Source organism: Pestalotiopsis fici (assembly GCF_000516985.1).
Source record: "Pestalotiopsis fici W106-1 unplaced genomic scaffold PFICI_Scf_5, whole genome shotgun sequence".
Classification (NCBI taxonomy): Eukaryota; Fungi; Ascomycota; class Sordariomycetes; order Amphisphaeriales; family Sporocadaceae; genus Pestalotiopsis; species Pestalotiopsis fici.
Window position 1 is genome coordinate 3,968,354 of NW_006917095.1, and position 22,850 is coordinate 3,991,203.

Here is a 22,850-nt window from a genome sequence, read left to right on the forward strand (position 1 = left end):
TTCAGCTCCCTTGTTCATGGCTCGCTCGCCGTCATCATCCGGCCTTCTTCCAATGCCGGGTTCTCCCTCCTCCTCCTGGGCCGTCTATCGAGCGCGCCTGACCGCCATCTTGAAGAGCACCGACAATGCTGTTCTCGTGGCCTTCTGGCTCTTTGGTACGTCTCGGAGACCATCAATTCACTGTCTACAACTGGATTGCTAATGTGGTTTTCTTTCAGGCCTGATCAACAATGTTTTATACGTTATCATCTTGTCCGCCGCTCAGGATCTCGTTGGTTCCGATGTACCCAAGGGCGTAGTCCTACTCGCCGACGTACTGCCATCCTTCTTCACCAAGCTCATTGCTCCATACTTTATTCACAAAGTACCCTATTGGGTTCGCGTCATATTCTTCGCTACTGGCTCGTCCCTCGGCATGCTTCTCATCGCCCTTACCCCATCCAACAAATCGGTCGGATTCAAGATGGCCGGGGTTGTCTTTGCGAGTCTGACAAGCGGTGGCGGCGAGCTCAGCTTCCTAGGCTTAACGCATTACTATGGACATATGAGCTTGGCTGCTTGGGGAAGTGGAACGGGTGCTGCAGGCCTCGTAGGCGCTGGGCTTTACGCTACATTTACCACTTGGTTTGGATTCAGCGTCAAAAATAGCTTGTTGTCGTCAGCTTTCCTTCCCATAATCATGCTCCTCAGCTTCTTCGTCATTCTGCCGCGAGGTCCGCTTCGCGAGGCTCGGGGCGCAAAGGAATACCAGACAGTTCCTGAGAATGACCACGAGCGAGATGACATCGATGATATTCCAACAGACAATGCAGCAACGAGCTTGTTGGTCCCTGAGACGGCAGTCATGACCACCGCCTTTTCGTCCCCAAATGGTGGCCGTATGACCAAATTTGATATGCATTTGCGCAGAGCAAGATCGCTGTTCTTCCCATACATGCTGCCATTATTACTCGTATACGTGGCTGAGTATACCATCAACCAAGGAGTTGCGCCAACTCTGCTTTTCCCATTAGAGTCCTCACCCTTCTCCGAGTATCGAGCCTTTTATCCCATGTATGGCTTTCTTTACCAGCTCGGCGTCTTCATATCACGGTCCTCGATTGCAATTATACGGATTCGACATCTCTATTTACCGTCATTTTTGCAAATCGGAAATCTGGTCCTTCTCACACTGCACGCCTTGTTCTTCTTCATACCAAGCGTCTACCTCGTGTTTATCGTGATATTCTGGGAAGGGCTCTTGGGTGGTGCGGTATATGTCAATACGTTTGCCGAAATTATGGAAAATGTACCGTCTTCTGAACGTGAATTCAGTCTTGGAGCAACAAGTGTAAGTGATAGTGCCGGCATATGCATAGCAGGTTTCGTGGGAATGTCGATTGAGCCATGGCTTTGCAACTATCAAGTAAATCAAGGAAGAGACTGGTGTAAGCGGATCAAAGTTAGCTAGAATGCATTGTAGACCAATGTATGGCCTACGTTTTGTTTGTACTCTTGCACTTTCTTGACTCCCATTCACAATTGAACACAATAAAGTAAGGCAAGTAGTCATACCTTTGTTTAATATGGCTTCGTGGCGCTTTTAAAAGATGATCGAATGTAATATAGAGGGACTGAACCGTACGCGAGACATGCAGGTAACTCATTGTTTTTCTTTCCCGAAGATGTTATCAATGTGATAAGTCATTATACCTGTATGCCGAGACTTTGCCAAAATACCTGGGTATAATTCGAATCACAATCTCGCTCTCAACGCCTCTAGAACAGCGAACTCTTCCGGGGTTATGTACACCGTCTCTGGTACATGTAAATGCTCCCTGCTCACGACAAGCTGCACAAATGTGTGGTGCGATGCTCGAGCCTCGGCGCGACTTGAGTCGCACAGGTCATTCTTCTCTGTATCTTTTGCTCTGGAATCTTCATTACTCCAGCCATACCCAACCTCTTCAGGTGACCACCAATACAATGGAAAGCGCCGATGGACATTATTGAGCAATAATGCAACGATTTGCATCAATACGCATCCAAGGAGGATCACTGGCAAAAGGAACCAGCCGATTGCAGCGACATTATTGTCAACTACAGCCAGCAGTGCGGTTGCACCAGCAGGTGGATGTACCGTGCCGGTAAGTGCCATGACTGCTGTCGCCAAGGCGCAGCTGACAGAGCCACCAAGCCACATGAGATTCTGTAAACTTTCGCCCTTTTCGAACAGCTTTCGAATACCGACACCTATGATTGAAGCGAGTAATTGTCCAAATACAGCATTTCGGGGTTGTGCAAGCGGGGAGTCGATGGCATAAAACTCAAGGACGGCTGCGGCACCCTGTGGCATAGTCAGGATCTCTGAATCTCTTCGAGTTTGGTCTCAACACCTACGAAACTGCCAATGATTACAGGTGCATCGTGTTGTTGAAATGAAGGTATATACCGCCCGGTGATTTCGATGAGCAATAAGCCAGTGAATACACCCACAGCTGCCCAAAGAATCGTGACAATGTAGCCTGCATCGCGGCGCGGGCTCGATCGGTAGCCTAGAAAGTGAGCCACCGGATATGGGAGGTAAGCCCAAGGTGGCCGAGGAATCCATGGATTGACATATTGGTCGATGGTAAAGTTCCGTTGTGCCGCATTCCCATCCATATCACGAGCTTAGGAGTAGCCTTCGCGATTTACGTGGGAATGAGAGATACTGCATCTGGTGTCCAAGACTCGCGAACAAGAAACAGCAAGCTAACGACAGGACACAACGGTTACTCGTTCAATACAAAGATTCTCCATGGCGTGCTATATGGTACGTGCGCACCCATTCGCTTCCTCCCCGCGGGAAAAGAATATTGGAATAATATCACCCTCGTAAGAGTTGTCTAATGTGGTCAGACAACGCTTCAACTACCCAGTACCGAGCACATGACGAGAAGCAGCCAACCAATGACTAAAAATGGGAACATTCGGTGCGAGCATGAAAGAAGCGATGACCAATATAGACGTTGACTAGCATCATCTTTGCTAATGGAAACTTCCGCAACCTTGAGTACCCTTCGCCGTGATACCCGCTTTACCGGCTCCGGGCAAGTGGATCTAGGTTCGGAATACTACATTTCCGCGGAACGTATCCGGCCTACCGGACAGGTACCTACTTATAATCATAAGTGCTCGGCTGTTCCCATTTTGTTTCTTTCCACTCGTGAAATGTAGAACCTTCCTCATGTTTCATATGTTTTCATAAACTAGTCCTGTGCCTAAGTGCGACACTGCTAGGTTATGCTAAGTTGCGAAGAGCAGATAGCCAGATGCGCCACGAGAGACTTTTGAGAAACGTGCTCAAAATAAGTGCTAAATTAATACTTCTAATGATCTCCTCGGGTACGGCTGTTTACACCTGGAGATTCAATAACCGTAGTTGCCATTCTGTTTATTCACTACATTTGCACCGTAGACCACGCCTCTGTTGTAAGATAAGTGTTTTGTTTACCTAGTACAGAAACATAAGTTCATTATGATGTTGCTCAATGACCCATACCCTTTTCATTTCAAGTTGAACTATGCTTTCACTCGACGATATTAATCCTAAGCGCATTCATGTAAGTGCCAATACACATTAGTGATTAAATATATAGTTATAGTGATCAATTTTCGGAATAATCACCGTAATGTTCGATGTGTTGTAGTGTCGTAACTCGTACACAAGCTACATTCATACTTGAAGTAACAAGGGCAACTGTCATGTTATGCGGCTACTTAAGGCAATTGTGTGAGCTAACTAATATATAATTATACAACACACTCCCAATCACCCATAACAGTCGAATTTCCGCCAGGTTTAAGCATATTCCTGAGGGGAAACTTGCAATGTGATCTTGTATACTCTACTCCAAGAGCCTTGGTGCCATTTCGAAACCTGCTTCCGATAACAGCTTCTGGCGCTTGTCCCTCTTCGACCCAGCGAACCATGGCTGTTAATACATTCTGAGCAGGGTCAATGCTGGCGGTATTTGCTCCTCTATTTCCAATGGCACTTGCGCCAATGCCACCGGTACAATGTCCCATGCCGCTGATGCGAAAATAGCGGTAGAAATCATCTAATCCATCACTTGAGAGACTCATTGTTCTGGAAGCCAAGTCGTAGTAAGTGTTGGAGCTAGCAGATGATATCAATGTATCCTGCAGGCCATGATAGTGAATCAACTTTGTGCCGTGAGCCGCCATTTGTGTCAAATCACCTGACCACGTTCGAGCACCGGTTGGATCGTTCTGGAACGCGTAATTCCAGTTATCCGGCCCTAGAAAAGTCGTGTTAAAGTTGGGGTCATTGTATAACGCATACTTGAACCAGTGGTCGGTGTACAAGAACTGGGCTGCACTGTAACTCGAATTGATAAAGGAGAGGAATCCAGGGGCTGGCTCCATGCGAGGGTAGACAAAGCTGCCATTGACTCCGTAAACTGGAGACAAGAACTGACGGATCATGTCTGCTTGCTTGCCTGTGAGACATGTCGAAGTATTCTGACCGTTTTGGCAGATGAGGGCCTCGGGACGAAAGTTACACAAGGACGGGTCCTCGAGAATTCCATCAACTGCACCATCCAGATGATCACACTGAGCTAAAAGCTCGGCATCAACGGCAGACCAAGTCGAGGCCGGAGGAAATCCGTCTGCGCCACCCCTCTTGATGATGGAGTGAAAAGTACCGGACCAGGACATCAGACCCTGAAAATTGAAAGCAGGAGCGCCGGCCACAATTCCGTCGAATATTTCAGGGAAATCCTGAGCCATCTTAAAACCCTGTCGGCCGCCAGTGCTGCAACCCAGATAGTATGATCGAGTATGACCTTTTTGATAAAAACTCGCAGTTACTTCTTTCCCAACAGCCGCGGATGTCGTTATTGCGCGGTATGAATAATCTTTGATCACCTCAATGTTATTGAGGAACCGGGTACCGTTCTGGCCACTGTGGCCATTGTTTGAGCCAGTGGTAGCAAATCCAAGTGATGTCGCATATGCCATATCATCGTAGCTCAGACATCCATTGATTCCCCCGTTACCGGTTGAGAGGAACCTGCCCGTCCAATTTCGAGGCAGCCAAACCTCCATCAACACATCAGAACGAGGCGACGTTGTGACGTTTAAGCTCAAGCGACAAAGATCGGCGGCGATGGTTGTCGAGTTGGTGCATGATGAGTCAAGGCCGGGAACGATCAAAGTCGTGCCGGCAGGGAGGACTTCTGCTGACAACGTCTTGACCTCTGGGGAAAAGACGGTCGACCCCAACTGAGCGCAAGCTTCATCAAACGTTGCATCGTTCTGCGTTTCCCCAGTCGCTCCAACACGTAGACAGAGGAAGGCAAGGAGTGTACTGGCGAAGAGGATCATCATTGTCACACTCAATTTTCGCGGTTTCTTTGATTCCTGACCCTGGAACTCATGTTGACGATTTGGTTGAGGACATCCTCCTTTATTACATTGGTTTGCTGACAACGCAATTCCTTGGCACTGTTGATCCTTATCTGGCTTGCCATGGCCACCACCGCCTTTCACCGCCGTCGTACCGATCATTACCGATTGATCATTGCCGGATGGCACAGGACGCTTTTCGGCAATTGATGGCGGTTGTCGTCAATTGTTGGTTGCGCGATTAAAGCTACCGGGGCTGGCAGGCAGGAATCCTCTTGCTACTGCACACACACTAAACTGGTTTACAAGTGGGTCACGATCCAAGGATCTATAGCACGGTCCTGCAGCTAGCATACTACCATAGTATGCAATCTACTCGTGGTATTCCGTAGGCAGTGCCTTCGGGTTCCGACATCCAGCGTGAAGCTACACCAAGCGTACAAGACTATTTGATTTCATCCTTGTCTCCCCGCAATCCTCTCCCCAATTCTTCTCCATTATTCCCCGCATTCTTAAGGCAGCAGGCAACAGGGGCAAGTAATATGGCCGGTATTATTCCGTATACCTAGTTTCCATCGTATTCCATCACTGTGGAGGGAACTATACTAAGCAATCTTGTCTTGACTCGTGTAGCATAAGTCGCCCAAGTTGATCAAGTTGTCCATTAAACACTGTGTACGTATGCATTAATTCGCAAAAGCTCAGGTGCAAGCAAATCACAATGCAGCAAAAAAGGAGCCACAATTATTAATCAATATTAATGGACTCAACCTCAACGTTGGAGCAAAATATGCACATCGGGATTCATATTGTAAGCTTTACATGTCTTTATCTAACGAGCGACCTTTTACCGACTGAAGTGTATATCCGAAGTGCCTCGTTACACTCAGTTTGTACGTCCTAGGAGACGATTCGCAACGTCGCTGACATAACTAGCAGTAGCACCACGGCCATCGCTGAGATTGTTGACGTTGACAGAGCCAGAGTTGTAGGCACGCAGAGCCTTGTAAATGGTATCGGCATTATCAGCGTTTCCAAACTCTTTAAGATTGGCCTTGTAGTGATTCGTTCCAGCTCGGACCATGGATGTGATTTGTTCCTGTTCAGACAACAATTAACTAATCTGTGCATTTGCCTTCGTGTGGCTACCCCCCAGTCTTGAGACGTTGGGCTCAGGAAAGAAACCATACCTGGCTCAATCCGTGTTGTCCCGGGAAACCTGGCGAGCCATCGCACTGCATCAAGCCGGCGGTAAAGTGTCCATCGGCGTTGGTGGTGGTGCGTACGCCGACGTTGCCGGTACTTTCCTGCATGATGATACAGAAGATAACGCGTTCTTCCACACCAATCTTGGCACATTCAAGAACTGCATTCCATATGCGGCCGACGTCCTCGCCCGTGTTGCCAGTCCTGAGCATCTCGGGCTTGTTGATGTTGAAGATCTCCTCAAAAGACTTCCATTGCGATTGAGGTGGGAAATTCCCAGAGGGGCCGGAGTACGAGGTGAAACCCATAGTGATAGTTGAGATGTTGTGTGTGCGCTGCTGCTGAATCTTGTTGTTGATGTTGTATCGAGCTCACAAGTTTAGCAGCGAATGTCCCCCTTTATGTATTGCAGGGAGACTCCATTGTCAGGCCATGCCACAAAGACATCCGCAGCGCGAATACTAGGCTATCAGACGACCAATTCGAGGCATCGTAAGCAACAGACTTACATTCAGGATCATTTTGCGTGAAACAAGGTTTGTAGTATCGCCATTATTGGAAGAGCTGAAAGGCTGACTGCTCCAATGATGATATTCTATGTATTGGTCATACGCATCAATCCCGAATGCGGGCACTCCGTGAAGACAAATCAAGCTGACGCCACGATAGCTGACGCCATCAGATCATGGGAAGACTGGAACTCGTGTGGGTTCTGCAAAATTTCAGCCAATTTATGATCATGCGGGACTGTTCTAATTCTCATCACACATAAGCATAAGACTGAACAGATTCGAAGTAGCGTCAATCCAAAAATCTCCAAATATGATCATCATTGTTATTGTCATATCTCAAGTCGGTTTTGATTCAACACTACTAATTGAATACAAATGAGACTTGATACAATAACAAATGTTATTAAATGATTGATAATATCTTCAATGACGTAGCTGTCTCTGTTGCTGAGTAGATAGTGATCATACATAGCAAATTATGAGAACTTGATGTTGAACCAATACAGCCAAGCAAACCAGATCTCCTGGAGGCTTTACTCTAAAATTGTCCTTATTGTAATTAATCGTGTGAATGGTGCGGTAAGCTTAGCCTGCTATGCTCTACACCAGCCATAGAATCCATTTGGCTGGCATCTTCTGGCAGAATCAAATTCAACACAACTCCCAGTACTGCTGCAATAATGAAGGGTGTTTGTACAATCAGGTTGAGGCCCTGTTCAAAACCGGAAAGGGCTACATTAGAGCCTGAATATGTCAAAATACTGTCCCACCAGTCAGATCTGGTGACGTCGAGAAACCCGATGCCCAGTGCAACAGTTAGGATGAATCTGTTTCGTCGCGTATAACGAACCATGCCGAGCACCCGCAGACCTGCGACGGCAATTGAGCTGTAAAGGAAAACCTGCATGCCACCTAGAACGGATGGAGGCATCGCGCCGAATATGGCACCGAATTTGCCAAAGATGCCCATCAACAACAGGAATGCCGAGGCGCACCACCCAGCACGTCGTGAGGCGCAGCCAGTAATCACTATGACTCCGTTGTTACCAGCTTGACTGTGAAAATATCAGCATGGGCGATACAAGCTACGCGAGCATCATTGAAGCAAATGACTTTGCGGTCACTAGCCGTTGAGAATGTAGGTGGAAATGCGAAAAGCTTACCTGACCATGGGCGGACCTGTTCCGAGAGCGCTCACCAAACTACCAACACCGTCACAGAGAATCCCTCCTTGCACACGCGAATTGAATTCCGTGCCTTGTATCTCAACACCGCTGATCTCCGAAGTTGCCAGAATGTCAGGCATGCAGGATACAGCCTCGCAAATAAACATGATAAGCAAAGGCAATATCAGTGCACCATCGACAGACAAGGGAAATGTATGAACCCAGAGAAACGTTGCAGCTGGTGCCGCATTCACGTTGGTCATTGACCAGTATCCTCCAAGACCAGACATAAGGCAACCGACAAACAGACCAATGATTACGGAAGCAGATTTCATCAGCGGAGACCCAAAAAGCTCAACGAGGACAATCACTAGAAACACAGTGAAGCCTAGGCCTATCAAGTTAGGATCTCCCCTGGAAAGCAATAAACGTCAGCCTTCATCGTCAACTGACGCGACCTTTTCTGTTTGACATACCATGGTAATGGCCGAGGGGCTGATGTATCGGGGCATAAAGCATAGAAACCAGAACCGTCGTGGCAGTTGCTACTGCCGCCCCAATTGTCCATTCCATTTCCCACCAAGCATATGCCGACGAGTAATAACAAACTTCCCATAACGACCTTTGGGAAGATTTTATTGAGCAGCTTTGGTGGGACAAGCTCATGGCAATCTGCACCCAGACGGTGCAAAGGATGGAACCCAGAATGGCGCCCCAGGCCTCTGGGCAAGGCAACTTGGTGCCATCAGCTGCTGTCGGGCAGGTGCCATTATTATAACGCATGTCTGTATAGGTGAAGGCAATGGGCAAAATATCGAAAGTAGGACCAACGACAGAAAGCAACCCGGTACCGATGTAAAAGGGTGTCTTTGATATATGGACTCGGGTCACTTGCATGGCTGTCGCAAGCCCCGTGGTAATAAAGGCAGCCGACACCAGGTACTGCGTAGTTGCAGAGTCAAAGTAAAAGGCGCCGCCTGCAATGGCCAACGGCGGTGAGACGATGGAACCAACCATGCATAGCGCGTGCTGTAGGCCGAGAATGATGGTGAGCAGGATGGGTACTTCATCATTGAGTCCATAGAAGGGAGCCTTGTACCCTTTGTATTTCCTATTCAATGGCCAGATGTTTGGGGTGATGAGATAGAGGTAGTCCTGTAGCTTGCTATGAGCACATTTGACAGGAAAGCCAGGAACATGTCATGCGTAGATACACCAAGAAAAGGTACTCACGTAATCACCAAGCCATCCTTCCCTCGTCGTAAAGTACCACTTCAGATGAGCTATTCTTTCTTTCCAACCTGAATCAGTTACCTGTCCGACCCCCGTCGCGGCATATGCGAGCTGGGTTTCGCCGGACGTGGGGTTTCTTTTCTCGTGGGTAGACGAAGTCATTACCCGACAATGTGAATCTCGTGCTCTGGTTGATTTCTAAGAACAATCAGACCTCAGATAATGATGACACTTTCAGAGCAACATCAAACGCCAAGTTTTATATGCACGACCAAGTAGACAATCAGAATGGGTTTCGGCCATGAGCGGGTCAAATACGGTCGACTAGATTTATGCATGGCTCAAGGCCATTCAATACAAGCTATCGATTATTTCGTTTCTCTAGAGCCTGAGTTCTTTCAATTTGCCGAGTTTCATTGGCCCAGCTGCTCCTATAGCGGAGGTGACCTTATCTAGCCGGAACTGCTCCGAATGCATAGAAGCGGCCCGGGGAACGCCGCTTACCTATATCACGACAACCCAGCTTATCGCGGCCTCAAATTGTCTCCAAAGCGGTACGTACTACTTCCGTACAGGCAATATTATACGCAGTGGTTGCGTTCTGCGCAGCAAGTTCCTGTGTAGCAGACCTTTACTAGCTTTACTGATGTGAAGCAGCTCGTGTTGGTTGAGTGTTATTCTTGATATTACTATTGTTCGATCTGGAAGATGGCAGACCAAGAGAGCGCAATTTTCTTGAAAGATGTTACCATCATTACAATTGATCCCCGACGCAGGGTCATTCGCAGAGGATGTATTCTCACGTCTGGTTCACGGATAGTTCACGTCTCCTCCGAGGCGCCAGAAAGACTTCCACCGGGAACAAGAATCATGTCGCTGCCAGGCAGGATCATTATACCAGGTCTGATCAACACGCATGCCCACCTGGCTCAATCGCTGCTTCGTGGACTTGCTGAAGACCTGCCATTACACAGCTGGCTCTGCGATCGTATATGGCCATTGGAGGCGGCATATGGGGGACAAGGAGACACAGCGGACGGCTATATTGCTGCACGTACCACCATTGCTGAGATGCTTCTCAGTGGAACAACATGTTTTCTGGAGGCTATGCTGACGCATGGTAGCGGAATTGACAACGTTGTGCGAGCAGTGTCTGAGATGGGGATCCGAGCATGTCTGGTTCGTAACAGGTTGATCCAACACTCGTTGCGGAGCAGTGTACTGACAGAGTCATGCAGGGCAAGCTGGTCAAATTTGTCGAAACGAATCCGGCACTCAAAATAAAGGATGCACGTGATAAAGATCTCTCTTCAATGTCTATCGAGTCTTTGCTTTCTGCGCATGCCACCTTTCATGGTGGCAGTAATGATAGGATACACGTATGGGCGGCATGTGGCACTCCGCGAGGCGCTCCGCTTGCGTCTTTCGCCGAGGTAGGCCGTGCATGTCGCGCCCACGATATCGGAATCACGATGCACTGTGCCGAAGCACCCCGGGATTTGCCAATCTTTCGTGAAGTCTACGAGGGGCGAACTCCGATGCAATTTTGCCGCGATGCGGAGCTGGCAGGGCACAAGACGATTCTAGCGCACATGTGTCACCTCGACCTCGAGGCTGACATTCCGATATTACAGGAGAGCAACACGACTGTGGCTCATAATCCGACAAGCAACCTGAAGCTTGCATCCGGGATCGCAAACATTCCACGTATGCTGGAGGCAGGCGTCAACGTGGCCTTGGGCACTGATGGAGCGCCGTGCAACAATTCATATGATATGCTTCGTGAAATGCACCTGGCTTCCATCGTCCACAAAGGGGCCATGCTGGATGCCACAGTTGTTGGCGCTCAGGAAGCCCTGGAAATGGCCACAATATGCGGCGCAAAAGCGCTAGGCCTTGACCAAGACATTGGTAGCATTGAAGTGGGCAAGAAGGCTGACTTGGTCGTCTTGGATGTTGCCAAGGTGTGGGCGGCACCTTGGGACCCAGACGCCACCTGGGGAATGGACCCAGTCAGCTTGGTAGTGGGATGCTGTACAGGAAGGGATGTGACACATGTCATGATCGACGGCTCCTTTATGGTTGAGGACGGCAGTCTTTGTTCTATAAACGAAGATGAAATAATCCTCGCTGCAAGGACGGCAATCAGAGGTATCCAGCAGCGTAGTGGAGTTAAAGTAAACTCAGATCTGCCTGATGGACATAAAACATGATCAAACTAGATTCTTGCTGCCTACATCTATCCCAAGCTCATCCCAGATGCTTCTTGAGTGCTCAAATAGTGGATGTGATGTTTACCTTCGAATCTCGGGAGCTTCTGAAAACAGCAACGTGGCATTCCAGAGTTTTGGCGCGTCTTTCAAATATGAAGTAACAAGCAGTGTCTGTTGTATAGGACTAAGAGGTATTGTATTGCCAACAGGACGTATCTTATTCGTTATGAACAATTGTAAAGTGACCTGTGAACTGCTGACTGCGTAGATATGCACGCGTCTCTTCCCTAATCTTTTCGCCAATGACCCCACCGGCCAAGATCTCAGCATCGTCCTCAGTGCTGAAGTACTGGTTGACGGCATCGGGGATCTTCTCGTCTATTTTTTCGTCAAAGGACTCTTCAATCATGTCCCGAATATAGTCGTGTTCTCTATCTTCTTGACTTTGGAGTCTTGCGCTCAATTCATCCCAGAGCGGATCAACTTGGGCCTCAACTTGAGTCTCCACTTCTTCAAGCAGGTTTCGCTGCTGAGCTTCCAGGCGATCTAGTCGACTCTCTATGGTGTCTACCTTGGCTAGTATTTTGGTTAGAGCCGCATCTTGGGCTGCTCTTCCTTCGTCAACAGTCTTTTGCAGCTTTAGTATCATTTGAAGAACAGTGGCGGTACTGCAGGTTTCATCTCTGGCAGTGGACTTTTCATCCAAACCACAGCCATTCGACATGCGACGCCGCTTCCGTTGTCCTGGACCTATAGATGGTATTTGGTCAGTCTATAGCGCACAAAAATAGTCTTGAAAGGTCAAGTTGGGCTTACCAGGTGATAGGCATAGTGGAGGTGCAACGGCAGATATGCTTGACCCAGCAACATCTTCCACATATGCTGGAGGAGCGTCGTTTTCCGAAGACGCCGCATCACATGTCGCTCCGACCCCACCCGCTCCACCATCACTCTCATCGGCGTTGAGATTGACGACCTTGCCACCTTTGCCACCGTAGAGACTTGCAATGGTGTCTTCCAAGAGAAGTAGAGTGTCTGGTGTTGATGCTATTTTGCAAAACGCCGATAGCGGCGTCACACGCGCCGTCTTTGATGGGAAGTGCACAGTGAATTGAGAAATGTCTCTTGCAAAATTCCTCCACGTCCTCCACACATTTTGAGAACCGGCACGGAAAAATTGAAAAGGATACTCGGCTGGGACGACAAATGTAGGCGAGGCTCGCAACGTGAATTTCAGACCGTGAGTACTGGTATTGAGATGTCCTCGTGCGTATCGCCCCTGATCCTTCTCAGCCTCGTCGGACTCGGCTCCATTCCCATCAATATACTCCAGGGACCGTATCTTGTGCGGGTCGATGAATAGAAAAATTGTAGGTTTGGCCGGCCCCTTCTTGAGTTTCGTGTTGGTGTGCAGCTTTACAAGTGCCTTCTGTGTATCAGTCCTGTAGACCAGGCCGACTTGAAGATCTGCCAGTGACTGAATGTCGCCGCGAGAATCTCGCCACGTTACAAGAGCCGGTACATTCCTCAAATCAATACAATGGTTGGTAACTCGCGTGTCGTCTTCGCTATAGTCCGAGTCGGTTGGAACGTCCATCGCGGGACTACATGAATCCTGTGAAATGTGAGTATTTGGTTACAACAAAAGCGTCACTTCCAAAGCGGCATATAGAATGGCGCATGTCTCATCGGAGTGTTCGAGGTAGAAGCAAAAGGAGGAAAGAGAGAATGACTCGAACTGCGGCCATATGATGTCCCCGCCACCACTGCCAGACCACAACCACGACTGGCTGGAGCATCTCAGTATCTGCTGTCCGGCCATCCCCCTTCTCGTGAATTTCGACCACTTGCGTGTGTTGATAATCAGCAGAGAAGGGGGACGCCTCTCAGGGCCCCGGTTCTTCCAGGGAGCGTACTCTCAACTGGGTAGAAGTCGGCATTTATCATGGCCTTGATTGCAGGATGACCGATGGTGTCTTGCCAAAAAGCCGTGTCGTCATGGTCCAGCGGGCGGCGCGGATGTCCACTTTCGCGCGACATTCCTTGGGACTGACCCTGTTGTTATGCCGTACTCGGCGAGATCAGAATCTGCGCAGAATGGCGGGATTTGAGCAAAGCATTAATTCGAAATGAATCAAAGACGGTGCAAAGATGGCAGATGCGTTGTCGTGAGAACCTCAACACAAAGCGCAAGAGGAGCGAATGGGCCCAATGAATTCTGCCTGGTCCCAGCCACCTGGGCGCTTACCGTGTCCGGGCACTGGGCGGACCCTACATTGAATGGGCACAATTGGAAAAGATTCGTGTGGCGCACTGTGATGCGGAAGCGGAAGCCTTTTAATCCGACCCCAGCCTACCTAGCTCCAGCCCTGGAGCAGGTCGCAGCCACCCGACCGACTCTACACAGTTGGTGCCGCCTAGGTACGTACCTATCTAAACCCCAACGGAGGCTTCAAACTCATGTGCTTGCAACATGTCCGCTCTCCAATTTTAGGTAAACCCCTATAAGCAACATGAACATAATGGCTACATGTCACTGAATTTCGAGGTCACTGTATCCTGGAACCTATTATATCTCGAATATGACACAAGCCACATTAGTCAAATTTGTTGCCAAGAGTTTTTTCTTCTTCCTCGGTTGGGACTCATCTCAATAAGGACGGAGTTATAATTCGGAACGCTGTCATTTACCCTGAAATGGCATCATACCTGCAAGAAGACGGCTGCTAGTCAAATTTGTAAACAGCAAGACCCAACCACCATGTGCATCGCGCTGTGGACAGCACTCAATTCATAAAGGCTCTCCTTTACCCATGGTCCCACCCCCGAGTACCCATTGATGCTGCGATCGAGCTGTAACTGAAATCAGTAGATATGGTTGGTGATGTCTCCGGAAATACTGGGCTCTTGCTCGCCCTGGCGCTATTCTATTCACTATTGCTTGTTTCTTTGACCGGTCGACCGGTTCCATCTTGTGCTAAATCCGCCACGGGACGCCGCAGTTGAATCTTTTCCAACCAAGCCTGCGTGACTTGTGCCAACTCAATCACCACCTCGTCTGCCCCAGGCGCGTAGTCTGTCTCGTCATCTTCATCATCATCCTCATTTGTCCCACTATCAATGCTCTTGACTCCATCCGCAACACTCCCATCGTCAGCTCCATCCTCTCCATCCCAGTCGTCCTCTTTGCTCTTGACAGATTCCGCCGCCAAAAGAGAGACTACACCCAATTCTCCCGTACACCGAACACAAAGCCTCTTCTGTCTCTCTAGCCCACCAGCAATGTAATCTATCGGACCGCCGCGGTCCAGAAGCAAGAGGACTGCCTCCACATTGCCCAGCCTCACTGCCCATGACAGCGCGGTCGGGCCGTTGGAAAACGGGCCGGTCGCTCGATGGATATCAGCACCATGATCAAGCCAGAATCTGACATAATCCAATTCCCCAAATGAGATGGCAGCCGGAGCGAGCGGGAGACAATTATCCTCATTGGGATCATTTGTGTTGGCCGAAGCCCCCCAATGGTCCAACAGCTCTTTTGCGCAGGCTTGAGACTTGGGATGGTAGCACCCACGGATGGCCTTAACGAGTAGTTGACTGAATGGTGCCGAATCCTTGGTTACTTTTGTGCATTGCAGCACCAACTCAAGCATGTGGCGCATGTCCTCAGGCTTGGCTATGATACAACAATTGGAAACGGCTGACTTCAAGCAATCAAAGACTAGAGCATTGTCACTGCGGATGAAATCGCCGGCCCCATTCTTTGGGATTGCGCTCCTGATGGCCAAATCGACACAGGCCTGATTCGTCCTGTCATTCTTGAACGCGCGCGGGATAGCTTCTAGAGCAGCTTCGCGCTGTTCTTCACTGTTCTCAGTTGCGGTCCCGTAGCCTCCAAGTTCCATGACAAATCTCATCATCTCCTCTGAGCCAGATGATGCTGCATTGCCCAACATTTGTCTATCGAACCATGCCGTCTTGGGTTTATCGGATTCTTTCTCCGTCACATGATCGAGCAGAAGATTCAAAATTTCGACCTTGCCGCCATGTGAAGAAAGAATCAGTGTCTCTGAGTCTTCCGTACAGTCGGCACCGTGCTCAATGAGCCACTTGACCGTGTCAATCTCTCCATTCAAGGCAGCAATAGATAGCGGTGTTCTGAGGTTGTTAATGACATTAATGTCAGCCCCAGCGCGCTCAATCAAGATCTTTAGCACGTCCAGGTTTCCCATTGATGCCGCTATGTGGACTTCGACCTTGAGATCCAAGGCCTGCTCGGGGGCATTCCTGACGTGCAGGTTCTGGTTTTTGACCAGATATTCCATGACCGTTGCGGCATTCTTGATTGCTGCTTCCAGACAAACGTTCCATGCGCGACTGACACCGCTGGGACCGGTTGGACATTGTTCGAGAATAGCGTGAACCATGTCTATCTGCTCTTCTGCCGACCTTTCAACAGTAAAAACCTTTCTCTGCTCGACTAGTGAGCGCCCCAAGGTATCGTAGAAGTCGGGGTCCTCGTAAAACTTTTCGTCAGGCGGCATTTGGCTGTGAACCATTCCATCCTCTGGTTCTTCTAGGTCATCGTACATTGGATCGTAAGGCCCTCTGTTGGGTAATTTCAATATGCCCACCATGGTCGCACTGTCAGTAAAAAGTATGAAATTGATAAAATCTCCTTGCTTCCTGATTGCTCGTCATTAAATGCCTTCGTCCCCGTCTGCCTATCGAGTGAAATGCGAGGCGGCGGCCGCAAGCTGATCAGCTGCCGCTAGTTCTTACAATACCGACCTACCTACCTACCTACCTAAACGATAGCTCTCCAGTGGCCATGCTCAGCACAGTAGGTACGTACTAGACAACATCTCCGCTAGAAATCAATATAAGCAACGCCCATATGAATTGACCTATATTGCTTCCCTCCACGGGCAAGTCACCCAATAGCCTTTCTTGGCATTTACGTGCCGTCTCGTGAATCCACCACTAGACGGCCAATTTAGAGCGCTGGTTGCCTAGGTAATACCCATGTTAGAATTCCCTCCATTCCGCCCCCGCCAAATGTTAGGCAGAGCAGGCAACATACCCCACCAAGGGGAGGAAATGTGATTAACATTGACCTTTCGTTGTCATTATGAGATGGGAAGATGAGGATAAATACGACTGCTGTGTGCCATCGCATTCTTCTTCTACGATTAGACACGTGTCTTGTCATTACCCGAGGAATTGCGACGAATCGTCATTACCCAAGGAATTGCGACAAATCATTCTCAACTGTGTCACTGCAAAAGACGGGACGCACCGCAACGCCGCCAAACATGCCCAAGCAATATCCGGGACTCGGTCTCCCCCTTCAATACTGTGGCAACGAGCAAGACAATTATCCCATTGGTCTTTTCGCTAGCTACCAAAATACCGTGTCTGATATACTTCCTGTCCGAGAACTCGCCATGATGAGCATCATGGATCGACTTTCGGATAAGGAAGATTGGCACAAGAAGGTCTTTGATGATACGATTGTATCCAAATGGCGTGAAGAAGCTCTAGCAATTCCAGATGAGCAGTTCAGGGCCCTAGCGAGGGTTGCCAAGCATCAGAAGTGGAATCACAAAAACGAGGTTACTCTTTTGGATGCACCTCCTCAGTCTGAGTATCGAATGCTAAAGGATATCATGAACCAAAATTCTTTTGATTGTGTGAGTTACAGAGTTTGCATGTCAGCCAGTGGCATGTACTGATTCAGTTCGTAGTGTATCAAGGAACTTCAAAGTAAAGCTAGATACTTTGAAAAGACTGGTATCGTACCCACGCTCGACGCCTGCGCGTCCATTGTAAAGGCAGACAATCTAGTTCCCTCTTCCCTTCATACGGCCTTGCGCGACGCTCTTGACATTCTCAAGAGAGAACAGTCAGCAGACCCCGACTGGCATCCGGGATCACAAGATAAGGTACAGGATCTACTGCATCCATCCATGTATCCCCTGGTATATGGACGCAGTAGAGTTCTAAAGGACGAGGTTGTTGGTGTCAGCGATGCCATCGGGACATGGGCTGGAAAGGGCGATATCATTCCCAAGGAAGATTGGGACATATTTCCATCGCTTCCAGAAGACGAAGCTCAGTATTGGTCCGAAACGTACCAATGGCTGCCATCAAACCTTGCTTTCCAAGGGGATGGTTCCGTCAAGTTTACCAGCTACATCAATAACCTTCATCCAGAAAAATACTCCTCTATCTATCGCACGATTGAGAAGCTCATCGATATAACGCTTCCTGCTTGGGATCAGTGTCTTGCCACTCACAAAAATAGCAATGCAGCAGTTCAGCCAGGAAGATGCAGTTCAAGGTTTCCTTACCCAGATGATCCCAAGTACGCAGTCTTCCCGCCTCCCTTGACCTGATATCACCAATGGACAACTCTAACATATAATAGCGACTGGAATGCCGAGCATTGGTTCCCTTCTGACCCTCGGGAAGTTGCAGACGTGGGGATGGATTGGACAGAGATTTACGGAAGCGAATATCATCCCCAAGATGCTGAAAAATGGGTTTATCTACGACAACCAGTCAATCCAGAGCCTTCCTACAAAGAGATAAACTATACAATTGCATCAAAGGACAGGCTTGCACAGAGGTTTCGTGACTCTGGTCTCCAAGTCATTGTCAAAATGGCGTCTATAGAGCTTACGCCAGAGAAGCCTGATTTTCCAGCAGGAGGTTGGCACGTGGGTTTCACGTCCTTGAAGGATACCGAATAATGAATTCTGACTCTGTACCAATTTAGGTCGAAGGACAAATGAATGAGCGCATTTGCGCAACGGCCCTGTTCTATGTAGACAGCGAGAATATTTCACCCAGCAGTCTTGCATTCCGTATGCGGACATCGGATGAACTGCAAGAAGAACTTGATATTGGGCAGGATGAGTATCACTGGCTAGAGCAGGTCTATGGAACAGAGTTGGGGCCTTCCAACGCTCCTTGTATTCAGAACTATGGCAGCGTTCACACGAATCAAGGAAGAATCCTCGCGTTTCCGAACGTATTGTAGGTCTTTTTATCCATTCATGATGCTGATATTGAGGGAGGCGGCTGATACTTGTAGCTAGTCAACACAGAGTGTCCCCTTTTCAGCTGGAGGATCCGACCAAAGCTGGCCATCGCCGCTTCATTGCGCTGTGGCTCGTGGACCCTACTTGGCGCATAGTCTCGACAGCCAATGTGCCTCCGCAACAGTCGGACTGGTGGATTGATTCTGTCTTTGGAGATTCGATCGAAGCGCAGAAAGTTTCAACTAAAAAGATGCCCCCCGAAATCTTGACACTTTTGAAAGAAAAAGGCCTTGCTCCAGATGTTTCCATAAAGGAGAAAACAACATTGCCGCCAGAATTGAGAAATATGGTGCGCGATCATTTCAACGCTGCTCGAGACTCGCTACCAATGACGTTACAAGAAGCCAAGGAACACAGGCTAAAGCTAATGGAGGCTCGCACTGCATTCCTCAAGACAGACCAAGGTGGATGGCAGGAGAACACATATTCATTCTGCGAACATTGAGTTTCTTCATGTCACTTGCACATGTATTATTGCAAAAAAAAGCTTGGCAGCGACATTTGAGCCTGGTGCTTGGTGGACAGTTTAGCGGCAAATGGTGGCATCCGGAGGATAATGGTACAGTCAGAATTGTAGCAAAGAGTCTGAGGAATTATTCAATCGTGACAGTGGAATCGGACTTTGTCTCGGTGTATTACTACTCCGTGCTCGTCTTGGCCTAGCATCAAAGTTGACGCGACACCTATCCGCCATGGCTTTGCAGCCGATGGCGCTGCTATTGCAAGCGTAGCTTGCGGGGGCTGCCATGAATATGCACCGAGCAGGCTTGGCCGAATGCCAGCCGGGGGTAACGACTGGATCCAGAAGCACCCATGCACACAGGCCTGGCTGGGAATGTCTAATTCGTGGATATACAGAGTATCTCGCTTTCAACCGCGACATAGTGGCCCGGCCTCTTGGTTGCCTTTTTGCCGGGACCCCCTTAGCCAACAGGGAGCATGACGCAAGATTAGGTCACGTCAAAAAAGCAGTATTGTCGGCCGGGATTTCAACACTGGTAGATTTCTGCTGTACCTAATGGTGAAATTACTGCGAACCGAGAACCCAAGCTCGGTTTGACCCCTGTCTGACTGGATTGACGGATTGACGGATACAGCTCCTGCATAGATATTCCACATAATGAATCTCGAAAGCCCGAATCAGATATGGCTATAGCCGATCACTGACTACATAAACTCGAGGACTGTGCCATGTTGTAACTTGTAAGATATATCGAGGTACTGGTAGGCGCTTTTTGACGACTCAATCAGCAGAATGCATTGTGCCGTTTCCTATTTGGTCGCAGTCACAGGCTTTGCGAGCCTGGCCTTTTCGCAAAGTATCTTGAATGGTACTGTTGACGAGGTGTCAGTTCGTTGGCTTGAGGGAGCACCAAGCGTGAACTTGGGTACCACGTTTGGCTTGCCTTGGCCTCGTGGAAAACTTTCTGCAAACTCAACCACCTTTGCAGCAGCCGATGCACAAGGCGATCAGGTCCAACTCCAGTCATGGATCACTGCATACTGGCCCGACGAATCCATCAAGTGGACTGGACATGCGATTGGCGCATCAGAGTCTGTGTCGGAAGAATATGTCGTGAAGCCGTCCAGTGCTGCCTCCAACTTGACGGAATCCACCTCCAAGCGCAGAGCAACTGGCCTGATAGTCACTGAGTCCAACGACGACATTGCGGTCAACACAGGAAAGATTACTGCCACTTTCAAAAAGTCAGGGTCTGTTTTGATTAGCTCTATCGAAAGCGCCAGTGGCAAGACTATTGGCCAGAACGGCTTGCTCGTACTCCAATCCCAGTCCTCGATTGTGGACGATGATTCAACCGGAAGTCAACCGGACAAGTTGGCCTTTGAGAGCGAAATTGAGGAGACTACCGTGACCGAAGAAAACGACGTGCGCAGCCTGGTGACTGTCAAGGGCAGACACCATTCTTTGGCTGGTGGGCATCAATCATGGCTACAGTTTACTCTCCGATTCTATCTATACCAGGATTCCGAAGCAATTAGAGTTGTCCACACGGTAATATATGACGGAGATCAAGAAAAAGACTTCATCACAGGTATTGGAATACGCTTTGATGTTCCATTATCCGACCAACTCTACAACCGCCACGTTCGCTTGGCCGGGGTTGATGGGGGGTTCCTCAGTGAAGCAGTCCAGGGCATTACTGGTCTCCGACGAGACCCTGGACAGGCGGTTCGTGCTGCGCAAATTCAGGGCGAGGAAACCCCTAATATCACTACCTGGGACACACGAGTGTCATCAGCAATACAATGGATCCCCTCGTGGAGTGACTACAGTCTGACGCAACTGTCTCCTGATGGATTCACTCTCAAAAAACGCACAAAGGCCGGGTACACTTGGATCAACATTCCAGGTGGCAATCGTTCTGAAGGGCTTGCATATCTTGGTGGTGCCCTTGGAGGCGGCTTAGCTATCGGCCTACGCGACTTCTGGAAACGCTACCCGACTGGTTTGGACATTCGAAATGCTGCCAGTGATGTAGGTCAAATCACACTGTGGTTGTACAGTCCAGCAGGCCCTGCTATGGACCTCCGCCCATTCCATGATTCCATGGGAGAGGATACCTATACTGAACAACTTGCCGCCTTGGATATCACCTACGAGGACTGGGAGGGAGGATATGACACTCCGTATGGAGTTGCCAGGACATCAGAAGTATTTCTATTTGGTTTTGACTCTACCCCCTCTTCCGATGCCCTGGCAGACTTTGCGGCCTACATGAATGAGCCTCCCCTGCTAGTTGCCGAACCCGACTACCTCAAGGACACCAAAGCCATTGGAACGTACTGGAGCACTCCGGACAACTCTTCTACTGCTTCAGAGACTATTGAAGAGCATCTGGATTTCCTCATACAATACTATCAAGGACAAGTCGAACAACGCAAATGGTATGGGTACTGGGACCACGGAGACATTATGCATACATATGACGCGGATCGACACACTTGGCGCTACGATGTTGGTGGCTACGCATGGGACAATTCAGAATTGTCGCCCGATTTATTCTTCTGGGCATACTTTTTGAGAACTGGCCGTTCAGACGTATTCCGGTTTGCTGAGGCCCAAGTACGACACTCTTCCGAGGTGGATATGTATCACATTGGCAACTTCTCAGGTCTAGGTACGCGACATGGTGTTCTTCATTGGGGCGACAGCGCAAAACAGATCCGCATCTCGACAACAATCTATCGCAAGGCGTTCTATTACATCTCTGGGGGCGATGAACGCATCGGTGACGTAGTTCACGGTGTTCTGGATGCCGAGCAAGCTTTCTACCTGGTTGATGCTAGAAGAAAGGTACGACCAGCCAATGTGACATATGTCCCTGATCGTGAGGCTCTGTATATCAATATTGGTCTCGACTGGATCGGCCTTGTGGGCGCATGGCTCATGGAGTGGGAACGACACGGTCCCCGTTGGGAAGAAGCCAAAGCCAAATTGTACAAGGGCATGGAAGGAATAGTAGGGCTCAAGTATGGGTTCGTCACGGGTGAAGCGCTGTACAATTCCAGCGACGGTTCCTGGTCACCACCACCCACTGACCCCGAAAACAACGGCATTGCCGTACTGTCGCATCTCGATGCCGTCTTTGGTCTGCAAGAAATCATTACTCAATTATATGATCACACCGACGGTGACCTGCCGGAAGGATTTCTCGACGCGTATCTCGAATACTGCTACTACTATGGAGCTAGTAGTGCTGAACAAGCGGCTCGTTATGGCAGCAAATTTTCCGGTCTGAGCCTGTATCAGGGGCATTCACGTCTCACAGCATACCTCGCTTCCAAAACCCAGAACGAGACACTTGCAGCGCGTGCCTGGAGCGAGTTCAACAAAGACGGGCTTTTGTCAACGTCACCATGGGCCACTGTTCATATTGCCAATAGTTCTGTTTTGGCTCCCATTGATGATGCTGGCTGGCTTGCTACCAATGATGCTGCACTTTATGGATTGGCTGCCATTGAGAACTTGCACTACGTGGGGAGCTCGCTCCAATAAGC

At 49.2% G+C, this 22,850-nt stretch overlaps 10 protein-coding genes across 10 annotated transcripts; 4 read left to right on the top strand and 6 right to left on the bottom strand.

Moving 5' to 3' along the window:
* Positions 1 to 16: 16 nt before the first annotated feature.
* PFICI_08478 (Protein btn-1) lies at positions 17 to 1,450 on the top strand (the record flags this gene model as incomplete). Its single annotated transcript, XM_007837059.1, has 2 exons — positions 17 to 155; positions 219 to 1,450. 2 exons carry the CDS (start codon positions 17 to 19, stop codon positions 1,448 to 1,450), a joined length of 1,371 nt encoding a protein of 456 aa, XP_007835250.1.
* Positions 1,451 to 1,735: 285 nt separating this feature from the next.
* PFICI_08479 (uncharacterized protein) lies at positions 1,736 to 2,643 on the bottom strand (the record flags this gene model as incomplete). Its single annotated transcript, XM_007837060.1, has 2 exons — positions 1,736 to 2,326; positions 2,380 to 2,643. The coding sequence occupies 2 exons, from the start codon at positions 2,641 to 2,643 to the stop codon at positions 1,736 to 1,738; spliced, it is 855 nt and encodes a 284-aa protein (XP_007835251.1).
* A 1,131-nt stretch (positions 2,644 to 3,774) lies between these two features.
* On the bottom strand, positions 3,775 to 5,376 carry PFICI_08480 (uncharacterized protein; the record flags this gene model as incomplete). Its single annotated transcript, XM_007837061.1, has 1 exon — positions 3,775 to 5,376. One exon carries the CDS (start codon positions 5,374 to 5,376, stop codon positions 3,775 to 3,777), a length of 1,602 nt encoding a protein of 533 aa, XP_007835252.1.
* Positions 5,377 to 6,280: 904 nt separating this feature from the next.
* Positions 6,281 to 6,908, bottom strand: PFICI_08481 (uncharacterized protein; the record flags this gene model as incomplete). The annotated part of the gene is made up of 2 exons (XM_007837062.1): positions 6,281 to 6,493; positions 6,585 to 6,908. 2 exons carry the CDS (start codon positions 6,906 to 6,908, stop codon positions 6,281 to 6,283), a joined length of 537 nt encoding a protein of 178 aa, XP_007835253.1.
* Positions 6,909 to 7,671: 763 nt separating this feature from the next.
* PFICI_08482 (uncharacterized protein) lies at positions 7,672 to 9,527 on the bottom strand (the record flags this gene model as incomplete). Its single annotated transcript, XM_007837063.1, has 4 exons — positions 7,672 to 8,167; positions 8,276 to 8,672; positions 8,755 to 9,443; positions 9,520 to 9,527. The coding sequence occupies 4 exons, from the start codon at positions 9,525 to 9,527 to the stop codon at positions 7,672 to 7,674; spliced, it is 1,590 nt and encodes a 529-aa protein (XP_007835254.1).
* An 854-nt stretch (positions 9,528 to 10,381) lies between these two features.
* On the top strand, positions 10,382 to 11,724 carry PFICI_08483 (uncharacterized protein; the record flags this gene model as incomplete). Its single annotated transcript, XM_007837064.1, has 2 exons — positions 10,382 to 10,690; positions 10,750 to 11,724. 2 exons carry the CDS (start codon positions 10,382 to 10,384, stop codon positions 11,722 to 11,724), a joined length of 1,284 nt encoding a protein of 427 aa, XP_007835255.1.
* Positions 11,725 to 11,941: 217 nt separating this feature from the next.
* PFICI_08484 (uncharacterized protein) lies at positions 11,942 to 13,321 on the bottom strand (the record flags this gene model as incomplete). The annotated part of the gene is made up of 2 exons (XM_007837065.1): positions 11,942 to 12,474; positions 12,541 to 13,321. The coding sequence occupies 2 exons, from the start codon at positions 13,319 to 13,321 to the stop codon at positions 11,942 to 11,944; spliced, it is 1,314 nt and encodes a 437-aa protein (XP_007835256.1).
* A 1,330-nt stretch (positions 13,322 to 14,651) lies between these two features.
* PFICI_08485 (uncharacterized protein) lies at positions 14,652 to 16,361 on the bottom strand (the record flags this gene model as incomplete). The annotated part of the gene is made up of 1 exon (XM_007837066.1): positions 14,652 to 16,361. The coding sequence occupies one exon, from the start codon at positions 16,359 to 16,361 to the stop codon at positions 14,652 to 14,654; it is 1,710 nt and encodes a 569-aa protein (XP_007835257.1).
* A 678-nt stretch (positions 16,362 to 17,039) lies between these two features.
* Positions 17,040 to 19,275, top strand: PFICI_08486 (uncharacterized protein; the record flags this gene model as incomplete). Its single annotated transcript, XM_007837067.1, has 5 exons — positions 17,040 to 17,417; positions 17,472 to 18,091; positions 18,155 to 18,446; positions 18,506 to 18,765; positions 18,828 to 19,275. 5 exons carry the CDS (start codon positions 17,040 to 17,042, stop codon positions 19,273 to 19,275), a joined length of 1,998 nt encoding a protein of 665 aa, XP_007835258.1.
* An 810-nt stretch (positions 19,276 to 20,085) lies between these two features.
* Positions 20,086 to 22,848, top strand: PFICI_08487 (uncharacterized protein; the record flags this gene model as incomplete). Its single annotated transcript, XM_007837068.1, has 1 exon — positions 20,086 to 22,848. The coding sequence occupies one exon, from the start codon at positions 20,086 to 20,088 to the stop codon at positions 22,846 to 22,848; it is 2,763 nt and encodes a 920-aa protein (XP_007835259.1).
* Positions 22,849 to 22,850: the final 2 nt, after the last annotated feature.